The 12261-nt window shown below is 39.6% G+C and overlaps 1 protein-coding gene across 1 annotated transcript in view; it reads left to right on the top strand.

Annotated features, from left to right (window-relative positions):
- The window catches only part of LOC145979456 (clavesin-2-like), an 85938-nt gene that overhangs the window by 53908 nt on the left and 19769 nt on the right, over positions 1 to 12261 (top strand). Inside the window, exons 3-5 of the mRNA XM_083112360.1 lie at positions 2332 to 2423; positions 5162 to 5312; positions 6885 to 7078. Coding sequence (XP_082968486.1) covers positions 2332 to 2423; positions 5162 to 5312; positions 6885 to 7078 — 437 coding nt within the window. The remainder of the gene's footprint in view (positions 1 to 2331; positions 2424 to 5161; positions 5313 to 6884; positions 7079 to 12261) is intronic.

Raw genomic sequence — 12261 nt, 5'->3', positions numbered from 1 at the left:
CATGTATGCAACATGAAATTTAGAATGCATTTCAGAGAACAATTATACATTGCGAGCGTTGGTGTTGTGGTAAGATTGTTGCCTTGTAATCAAGGGGTCCCGGGTTCGATACCCGGTGGAGGCACATGGCACCGTGGTTCGGATCCCACTTTAAACTGTAGGTCCAGTCCCGATTAGGCTTTCAGTGCGTAAAGTGGACTTAAAACCAAAAATCAATCTTACAACTTATTCTCATTTAGATCGTTTTCGGCGCCCAGGGCCGACTCCCGCCTACCCCTTGCTACGGTTTTGAAATTGATAAAACTAAGAAGAACAGGCATTGCGAGAGAAGCGAGCAAGAAAATTTTACGAAAAGTATTTTTATTTTCATAAAATTTGAAGTTGCGGGCGGTAATTGCCCCCTGCTGATACACTTGGCCGTCAATGTTTGCCCCCTCTTGCTCCCCTAGAACTCATTTCAGTTCATGGTTGCTAGGGGGGCAATGCCTCCCCTGCCCCCCTCTGGTTGCGCCACTGGTGTTTAGCACATCACGCTACTACGCCAGGGGTCCAGAGTTCGAATCCCAGTCTGGGCATGGATGTTTGTGAGTGTCCATTCATCAATTTCATCATAACATCACTCATCCCGATCTTCGCAAATTAGCCAAAAGTGGCACAAGAAGCGAAGTAAAATAAAGCTAATCAATTAATGACGAATGTTTCATTGCTGCTCCTGTGTTTTCACTTCCCGCATCGCATCCTCTTCATCACAGAATAGAAATAAATGGCAGAATGCTTCTTTTGGATAACCAATTCCAATAGCGTGTGCTCTGATTGGTTGAGAGTCGCTCACGAATTGCCCCCATTGGATCTGTTCCTATATAGAAATTCTTGGACGGTTACCACGAATGCAAGAAAAGCATGTCTTGTGCACCGACGTCACTTCCTTTGAGAGTGGCATTCAAGGTGATGTTCGTGATTTATTTGATCGTTTATAATAGCTCAGGCCTCAACCTTGGGGGGCCTGGTCTCCTTCCCGCCCCGTTTTCAAACTGTGATCACGCTCCGGTAATATCACCCATGGTAATTCTAATCTTTATTGCAATAAACTCGAAGGTTGAGTACGGTTCACCACAAAATCTAGCCATCAAAGTCCTGTTTTAAGGTCTCGGCCCGCATCGTAGTTTTCCAAAGTGGACACTGTAAAGTTCATATTTGAATTCAGTGGGAAAAATATACAGGGTGTAGCATAATTAATAGCGCAAACTGACACAGGTAAAAGTACACGATAATAGAAGCAAAAAAAAAGTCTCAGTAAACATGGGTCTGCAAACAAGCCGTTTTCGAGAAAATTGCGAATGTGTGGTTACAAGCCGCCACTAACTTCATTGTTTGTAAACGTTGTCCTAGTTGGTAAAATGTACTCTTCGTTGCTGTAAGGTCCCACTTCACTACGCAGTACAGCACAACAGTACGATTAGACTGTGTACTGATTGTATCCATCCTGTTTGATTACAGCGCCACCGCTCGGAAATATTCTGTCTTGTAAACAAAGAGCAAACCAACGAACGCGCAAGGCGTAAAGCACTCGGTGTTAACAAAATGCAATCATTGACGGCTTCTAACCACACATTCGCACACATTATTAGCATTTTACCAACTAGGACGACGTTTACAAACAATGAAATCAGTGGCGGCTTGTAACCACACATTCGCGATTATCTCGAAAACCGCTCGTTTGCAGCCCCATGTTTACTGAGACTTTTTTGCTTCTATTATCGTGTACTTTCAACTGTGTCAGTTTGCGCTATTACTTATGATACACCCTATATAGAGGAAGCTCTGGAAATCAATTAATAATGTCAGTGAAAGAGAATATTTTTCAAGAATACTAATTTTGCAGGAGTGAGAAGATTTGAGGAATTCTTTCCCAGGATCATGGACCCTAATTAGAAGTTGCGAAGATATACACATGCATGCATGTTCTACTTGCCCATTTTGATATGTTCAAAACAGATAGACTACATTCAATTTTAAGCTTAAGAAACAAAAACAAGAAACAGTTTTAAAGCATAAAGTAGTCTATGATTGGACAATAAAACTTTAGTTTAGGAGGAGTAAGTGTCTGGGTAAACAACTGCTAATTTTGTGAACACGATATTTGCCATAAATCTATATATTTTTTGTTGGAAAGTTAATAGCTATTATATGTATTTGGTATTACTTTTGACTGACTCATTTCAAATTACAAACTTCGGAAAATACGGTTCATCTACGCAGGAAATATTTTAGGATCCTATTATGTATGAATATAATTTTGCATTAATTTTTAGTAACTACTATTTTTTTCAGCGGACAAGACTTTCTCCTGCCGGACGGACGATGAGTTCTTGAAAGTTTTTCTCAGGCCCTGCAAGTTCTATGTTGACAGTGCTTTTGAAAGGGTGAGTAATTTACTGATATCTTAATTCTATATAAATAGAAACTTTTAAGCGATTTAGTTCAAGCATATATACGAGGGTTGCTTCAAAAGTACATTTTATGATGTCATTTACATTTAGAGGGAGATTATTTCATTATCATCTTCGGCTGTTATGCATTTGAAGCATCGGAACGAGTCACAACTCTCGAAGCAGCCAATTAACCAAGCGAGCCACTGACGTCATCACAACATAGAATCTATCGCTAAACCCCTTGCTGAGGTTCTACACGCCCACTAGGCTCGCTAGACAGACTCTCGCAGTCCGCTGGAGATGTTCCGAAAATAATTCGACTATATACATTGTTTGGTATTTCATGGCGATGGTTTTTATAAATTAGGATTAATCATAAAACGTGGTGGAAGTTTCTGTGAGCATAATGATACCATAATATTACAAATTCACAAAAAATACAAACATACACTACTTAAAATATTAATTACAAGAGCGTATTGAATTTACTTATATGCATTACCGAAAAGGAATGTGCACTTCATCGGTGTGCGTGTCTGTGTATTTGAATGTATAACTTTCTTGTGTATCGTAGTTTATTATTTATCTAACCGTGCGCTTTGTTATTACCAACGCATGATTGTTGATTTTTCAATAAAGATCTTTGTGATCTCAGACAAATTTATAGAAAGATCCCAACCTCACTCCACTAGACTTGTTGTATGGGGTTGCATAAAAGATAACGTTTGCGGTACAAAAGCAGCAAGAGTCGACGAATTGTGATCGAGAATGCCCACAATCACTGAAGGAAAGAAGGATTCTTGGTGTTTGCGATTCAATCGTTTCACGTTTCTACAGAGCATTCCCTGACATTCGCTACGAGACTCGGCGGCAAGCTGCCCGGCGTGAGAACTTGTCTTTCCCGGCGAACGGGGTTCGCGACACTCGGTAGAGTCGGCTATTAAAATTACAGTTTTCATATTGTGTACTAACCTTGACTACAGAAGGTGTTGAAAATGATGTCCCTCTGCTGCAACACATTCCTGGCATCTCCGAAGGAAATTGGCATTTACACGTGCAAGTTCGTCTACTGTAATTCTCCCGATTTCTCGTAAAATACTCTCTTTTAACTCACGGATGATGTACGGATTGTCTTTGCATACTTTATTTTTTAGATTTCCCCATAAATAAAAATCGCAGGCTGACAAATCGGGGGACCTAGAGGGTTTTTGAAACACTCGTTTCTTGTGAGAGGCGGCGGATAGATTTCCGAGGAGACTGTTCTAATCTTTCTCCTATCTCATCGAGTTTTTCCCCAGTACGTGGGTTTTTCTTTCCACTTTTATTCTGAACTGACCCTGTTACTCTAAACTTTTTTATGAGGTTTAATATAGTGGTCCTATGTGGATCGAAAACACCAGCAAATTTCGTTGCAAAACGTCGTCGCACTTCTCCACAATTCCTGTTTCTGAAGTAACACTCGACAAGATAAATCCTTTGTTGTAATGTAAACTTTAGTGCTGCCATATTAAGCCACAGTCTTCAACATACGGACACGACACAACACAACTTCCGAGAGGGGATTATACTGGCGTCAGTCTGCAACGTCAACAGAAAGGGAAAGAGAGCGAAGGCAGGGAGAGCGAAAAAAACAGACTGTAGCATGCGACTGTCGCAGACCCGTTCACCGGGAAAGACAATCGCTGACGCCGAGCCGCTTGCCGCCGAGTCTCGTAGCGAATGTCAGGGAATGCTCTGTAGCAGTGACTGGATGGTAATCAGTTTGGAAACAGTCGTTGAAAAAGCTAATTATTCATGCCTGTACATTCTGTTAAATTTTAAAAATTAACTGTATCTTAATAAACACTGACTTTATGATCATTCAAATTGGGTATAATTTTTTTTGGGCCACCCTGTAATGAAAACAAACATGAACCATAATATTATATGCAAGGTTATATTACGTTGGTAATTTGTATCGTAATTATAAGGAATAGAAAACAACGTAAAATTAATTATTCGTAAAATATACTTTGGTGTAAGGGGTGACCCTTCCACGTAGTACACTCAATTGTCAACCTCACTTCCACGAATAACTCTCTGTACTGCATTTTGCAGACTTACGAGGCTCTGGCGTGACCTACGGCCAGTATAATTCTCTCTGTAGGGCTGTGTGTGTGTGCTGTCCTGTGTTTTGCCCTTATGTGTGCTGAGTGCTCCTTTACAGCCTCAGATTTTTCTGTGCCCCCCCCCCCCATGGAAAACGAAAGTCAACCAAAAATTATGTATTTCACACATATAATTTCATTTTAGCCACAATAATATGTGTTAATTATTGCATGAACATCATAAATTCAAATTTAAGCAATGTTTTTTTTAGCGAACAACACTATTTCTGGAGAAAATGTGCCTTGTTTGCCCCCCTGGAAAAAAATACCTTCCTTCCCCCTCACTGGAAAAATCCCCGGTAAGGATATTTAAGTCCTCCGATATTATACTTATGTTACATTGGTTAATTATTGTAAGCCGCTGGACCCCGTGTAATATGATGGGTTGCAAAATAACCTAAGTGCTAACGCACCCAAAATTTCAAATTCAATCAATAAATCAATACATCATAAATCACCAGCTGCTTCAACTAAGTTATTAATTTCTAATGCAAAACCTTTGCAGTGAGTAAACTGCGGTTTACATTTTAACCATGGATTTGTTTACTGAAAGAGTTATTTGGACATTATTGTACTTTTCAGATTCAAACTTTCCACAAACACCTAGAGAAGCACTTTAAGGTGTACACGTCCATCAGCATGGAGAAGGTAGCAGCGGTTATTCTGGATATCATTGTTGTTGGGCTTCCTTACAGGGACCTCGATGGACGACGCATCTTCTATCTAAAGTGCGGTAAGGCTTTTCTGTTAGGAGGTTAAATAACTCTCGACTATGTGGCTGTTGGAATGTCCAAATGTATGAAATGCTACAATAATGGTGGTTTGTTGGATACTGTTCTGCATGTTTCCTAACAATTCTCTCTCAATACATTATTGGATTTTGAATTGTTTATCTTAGTTTAAAGCATCTAACGTATGGTCTATCTCTCTCTCTCTCTCTCTCTCTCTCTCTCTCTCTCTCTCTCAAGCGTTTACAGGTTCAATTTACACATGCCAACAGTTCGTTTCAGCACACATTAGTTTCTGTGTAATCTTGTGCAAGTACAGCTGAATGGCTTTCGTCAATACGCAAGCGTATTACACGTATTTTTACTTGAAACATAAACCAACAACCATATTAACTTTCATGTCATATACAGTAAAACCTCGTTAATCCGAACCTCGATAAGCCGGACAGGCAAAAAGAGCAGAATGCAAGGTTTTAAAAGTGCCTAGAAGTCAACAACCCCATTCGTAATTTGCTCCGTAACGGCTAACAATACTTTTGGGATAACTTCCTAAAGAAAAGACACTCAACCACTGATGAAATTATGTTTCCCGCATTGTATGTACAGTACTGCTTTACATTTTACTGTACTGTGTAGTGTATTTAGGCCTATGCCCTTTAAATACACCATAATAAACATGTTTCTTTGCTTTAAACGGAGTGTTCATGCACTTTCTATTGTTATTTTAAGTTATTTCAGTTAATTAGAACTTTCCATAAACCGGTCAACTTATCCCCCCATTAGTCCGGATTAACGAGGTTTTACTGTACTTCAATTTACAATTTACAACTTTGAATTAATTCATAGTATCAACAGACTGCATAACATTACATAATGATATTAAGCATTTAACATGTACAAAGGTACTTCAATAGTACTACTACTACTACTACTACTACTACTACTACTACTACTACTAATAATAATAATAATAATAATAATAATAATAATAATAGGTCTCCCCGATGGTGCAGTGGTAGCGTCGTCGCCTTGTAATCAATGGGTCCCGGGTTCGATACCTGTTGGAGGCATAGTGGTTCGGATCCAACTTTAAACTGTATGTCCAGTCCCGATTACCCTTACTGTATAAAGTGGACTTAAAACAACAAACCAATCCAATCAATCCATATAATAATAAGAATAGTACTGTTATCGCTGTGAAACAAAGACGTAAATACTTATGAAATGAAAACTGTTGTACATAAGATGCTGTACAGAATGCACACAGTTAAAAGGGAGTACAATAATTTCGATACATCTAAAAAATATATATTCCTGTATATCAAGCACTACAAAATTTATTATTGTTATTTGGTTTAATTTACGTCGCTTTTCTGACACTTTTGGCTAATCTCGAAGATCGAAATTGATAAAGGGGCACTCACAAAGAACACCCATATCCGGCCCGGTATTCGAACCCGGAACCAATGCAGTCGTAGCACGCTATATTAACCATTCTGCCACGGAGTTCGGTGACATTTAAAATTATAAGTTTAATATTAAGAAAGCGGGATTAATAAACAGTGATTATGTTTTAGGAGCTTGGGACACCAAAAAGTACACATTCGACGAAGTGTACGCGTGTGCGTGTGCCTTAATAGCCATAGGGATTCAGGAGCCAAAATCGCAAATCCATGGCGCTGTGGCAATCGTGGACATAGAAGGAATCTACCTGAAGCAGCTGCTGCACCTGACGCCTGCCAAGTTGCTGCGAGGAGTGGAGGCCTTTTCTGTGAGTTGCTATTTATTTCCTGTTTCTTAAGTTACGAACACAATGGTGCAGACTTGCAGATCAAAACCAGAGAAATGAACACTTTTCGGGAATCATACCTGTCAGCATTACAGCTGGTTAAACGGTCTAGAAAGCGAGACCAGATTTGAAGAAACAGGTTTATATTCTGTGACTGTTAATGTGAGTTTGTGAAGCAATGGTATACAGTTCATGTTGTACTGTTGGCAGAAATAATTCCTCAATGTTTAGTCCTTAATCCTCATCGCCAATTTTAAAATTTAACTACATGTCCTTGAATTTATAAAACAACAATATCAGATCGTACACATATGTATTATCCCGATTGATGCCTTGGACACTTCATGTTTAAATAATCATTTCTGACAACTGCTCAACATGGACAACTTGCTTCACAAGATCATATCAACAAAGTCACAGGATATAAACCTGTTAGTTCAAATCTGGCCTCGCTTCCTAAAACATATAGCCATCTTTAATCTTGACAGTACTTACGAACTGATGATCACAAGGCACTTTCATAAAGATGTTTCGTGATCTTGAGGTTGTAGCAGGAACAATCTTACTAATCTTTCGAAGAACCACGTTACATCAACTGCGCCATTCTGTATTCTCCAAAGTTTTGGATTTAAGGTTTGTTTTGTTCAAAGGCAGTGACAGATTTCCCTAAAATGAAGCAGCAGACTAAACAGCAATGCATCTAGCATCTGAAAAAACGTTCATGGACACCGTACGGGCAAAAGGGGTGACTTTCTGAGAAGGCACCGAAGGTTCACCTCACTGAAATTTACTACACACCTGTAACAGGATATTGCAGGCCACTGCTGTACTGATATCTTATTTACAAATTTGTCTTATTTACTTCGCTTCTTTACTATACCCTGTCCCAGCTAACTGTAGAGCAGGGCCGCGCATATCGGCAGAGGAGGAGGAGGTAAATCGAATGGTGAAAGCGCAGCGTTGCCAACCGTACTGTCCTGACCATACATGTACGGACCTTAGTCCGTACGCTAAATTCACGGCTTGTCATAATTTATTCTTGCAGTTTTATCCCTAATATTTCCATAACAAATTCTTAAAGCAATCGTACGGACCTGGAGACAAAAATACTGTCCGTTTGCCATGTGCTCTCGGTATTATCCTTTTCACAAGTTTGCAACGCTTACAGATTTTCTCGAGGAAATCGGGTAAGTCCCGTCGGCCATTACACAATCCCGTTTCTCTCACTGTTCATTGGTGGAGCCGTCTCGCGTCAATACTTGCGCAGAGACTAGTTCTCGTTCGCCTGGTCTACAGTTAGCTGGTACGGAGTTTACGTTTGGTTATTCGCGAAGATTATATTGGATAAATATTGCAAATTATAATATTTTCATCAGCCATTCTAGACTCCACGAAAGCCCTAAATGTTAGAAAACCGAACACAAGAGTTTTGATAAACTTATCTACAAACTTTTAGGCTATTTAATATGACACGAAATTCGCATTCTACATAAATTCAGCTCGTTATTGTGAAACCATTTACCAGTTCATGGGAGAGTAATAACTTGCAAATATGAATATGCAAGTGTCAGAGAACTTTTGAATCAGCCTGGTAACTTCAATAACTGACAACTGCAGTAAATTTAAAGCAATTGAACTAAATATTTTTCAGATGCTTGATACATTATCGAATGCTTGTGTGCGTGATCTCAATATTGTTGCCAAAAAGACGCCGTCCGTTTCTCATATTGCACCCTGACTGTATCCACAAAAGTGGTATTCTCTCAGGATATACACTGATGTGGTTAGTAGATTCTCAGATTCTGATATTTGGTTTATTATCGTTTCAGAGACTATATAGTAATATAAATTGTAATAAATAGCTTGTTTAATATGTGAAATATATTGGTACTCTTTAAGTAAAATATGCTAATGTTCTGTTCCAAGAATTATGGTATATAGGATTACGCTGAAAACCATTTTCATAAAATTAAGTAGGTCTACAATGTTAAAAATGTACATTACTGTACAATTTTAAAACTCAGACAACAATATTAAAATATTATAACAACTGAATGTTTAAATTAATGAAATATATCCGGTATTATGGCATAATTCATCTTTGAATTTTAAGTATTTTCATGTTAAGTAAGGTTAGACATGGTAACCACTTACTAAAAATTTATTACAGAATTTGAACAAATGTTATTTTTATATTTATTTATTTATATCGAAACAGATGAAAAAATCTGATGTGAATTTTCCCATTCCGTTACCAGAAACACAAGAATACAATTTTCTTTTAAAGTATTGGTACATAGGAAACATTGTAAAAACGACTACAAAGTTATAATACAGGGTGGGGCAGAGCAACTTGCTTATTTAGAAATTCAAAAACAAAAAAAGGAATGTAGATATATATTTAATTCTTTGAACAGCATCAAGTACAACAATTAAATTTTATGTTTACACAGTTTTAAAGATGATATCAGGCAGATGGCGTATATTATTCTCAATACACTGCGTTAATCGAACTCGGAAGTTTCGTTCAACTCTTTCCAGCATATCGACGGTTATGTTGGCGACAGCTTGACGAATGTTGTTCTTCAGGTGAGCCAGGGTCCTAGGACGATAGTTGTAAACAAGTGATTTTAGATAGCCCCATAAAAAATAGTCGCAGGGGCAAATCAGGCGACCGTGCTGGCCAGCGCAGATCGCCCCTCAAGGAGATGAGGCGTCCTGGGAAGTGTTTCCGCAAAACAGTCATTAACACACGCGCTGTGTGTGCCGTGGCACCGTCCTGCTGGAACCATACATCTCCCACATCCATCTCGTTGAGTGTTGGCAGGAAAAACTCCTGAATCATGTGGACATAACGGTCAGAAGTCACCGTAACTGCCCGTTCCTTTTCTTCAAAAAACCATGAACCAATTATTCCAACTCGCGATAGTGCACACCAAACAGTTACACGTTGTGAATGTAGGGGACGCTGATGAAGTTGTCTGGGGTTATCAGGGCCCCAATAGCGCATGTTCTGCTTATTTACAGATCCCGAAAGATGGAAGTGAGCCTCATCACTGAAGAAAACAAGTGTGTCGTGAGGCATGCCAAGAAGCGCCTCACATGCATTTTCTCGAGCAACAAAATCGCGTGGCTTATGTTCCTGCACCACAGCCAATTTGGAGGGATGAAAGTTTAGTTCTTCATGAAGGATTCGCCTCACAGAACGAGCAGACAACCCAACAGCAGCTGCATGTTTGCGGGCAGAGCTCTGAGGGAATCGCAAAACATGTCAATGTTTTGGGGTGACCTTACTGTTCGTGGAAGCCCAGGTTGTTTTTTCTTCACATCACCAGTTTCCCTGAAGTTGTTTACCCATGAAACAATCGACTGCCGGCCAGGAACACGACCACGGGGCGCAATATTGAAATGGGTACGTAATGCACGTTGCGTGGCGATGATTGAGCGACCGTTAGAAAAGTATGCAACGACACGAACGCGCGCTCCACCTTCGTCCACTCCATGCTGCTAACTAAACCAAGCGGAGCTACAATTTTACGCCCCGCCCTCTCGAATGTGCCTACCCCCACCCTTCTGGAGCAACCATCGCTTCAGGGTGCCAAATTCAAATAAGCAAGTTGCTTTGCCCCACCCTGTACTTTGTATTAAACTTGCATAATTTTATATGAAGTTAACGGGTCCTACGGTTCCCTGAGGTCGGACGTGTTTTCCCTTAGCTCCGCGTGCAGGGGTGGACAATATGTGGCGTGGTGATTTTCTGAAGGGAGTGAACGTTGTGCTGCAGTGAACGTAATTTTTGTGGGTGCAAATCTTTGCAGGAGCAGCATTTCGAGTTTGAGTGTTTGTGCATTAGCTATATTTTTCTGGCAACATGGGTATCACGAAAGGTGAATGGAGCAGAATCGAGAGCACGATGGAGAGAGTCGTTGCTAAAGAACTGAACTCTCAACTGGGGGATCTGGACGAGAGGATAGCCCTGGCCTTTGTTAGCGACAAAGTACAGTCGCTAATAAAGACTTCTCTGACGCAAATGATAGCCGAGGCTGTGGAGGAAGCCGTTTGCAAAACAAAGGAAAAATATGATGCAGAAATCAAGGCCCTCAGATCCACCGTGAGTGTGTTACAGTCGCATATAAACTCCATTGAGCAATACGACAGGAGACTGAACCTCGTGATCCATGGTGTGGGAGAATCGGAAGAAGAGAACTGCGAGGAAAAGGTGCTGGACTTCACCGGGACAAGGTGACAAATAATAATAATAATTACACGTGGGAACAATATAAGACCTTGAGGAACTGCGTAACAAAAACAGTAAAAGATGTGAAAAGAAATTATCGCCTTCAACAGATATATTCTGGTAAATATGCAGGCAACAATAAATTCAAGGTTTTTAGTTTTTTGACGGGAAATGACAATAAAAACCAATCCATCACATCTATTGAACACAATAATGAAATAATTACAAAAGCTCCGAGGGTGTCGAATGTCCTGAATTACCACTTTGCTAATGTCGGAAAGTCAATATCGAATATATTCACAAATGTTTTAACGCTCAAGAAAAATGAACTAGCAAACAAATTGAAAACTCCAGTCAATCTAGAGAACCCAGCTTCAATTTTACACCCGTCTCACATGATGACGTACTGAAAATCCTTCAAAAACTTAATGTCAGAAAGGGTCCAGATTTCAATGGAATAAGTAATCGCATATTATATCTGCTCGCCCCATGGATTACAGAACCTCTCACCGATATAATTAATTCATCCATAAAAAGCGAAATCTTTCCCAACAGCTGGAAACACGCAAGGGTCACACCTATATTGAAAGGGGGGTCCCGAACGCAATTAAATAATTATCAGCCTATATCGATAACTTCCTCATTAAGTCGGGTTCTTGAAAAGGTAATAGATAAACAATTAGAACAATACTTACATTGTAACAACCTAGTTACTAACAGGCAATTCGCTTTTAGGAAAAATCACTCAACAGAATTACTCCTGCATGAACTGTTACATAACTGGCTGCATGTATTAGATCGTAAAGGAAAGCAATACATCGGCATAATTTCGCTAGATATCAGTAAAGCATTCGACAGTGTTCAACCGAAGTTATTAATATAGAAATTATATCAGCAATTCAATTTTTCTGCTACTGCATGCAACTGG

Source organism: Lepisma saccharinum, chromosome 26 (assembly GCF_977018435.1).
Source record: "Lepisma saccharinum chromosome 26, izLepSacc3.1, whole genome shotgun sequence".
NCBI lineage: Eukaryota > Metazoa > Arthropoda > Insecta > Zygentoma > Lepismatidae > Lepisma > Lepisma saccharinum.
Note: the sequence above shows the minus strand (reverse complement) of the source record. Positions and strands in the feature narration are given on the sequence as shown.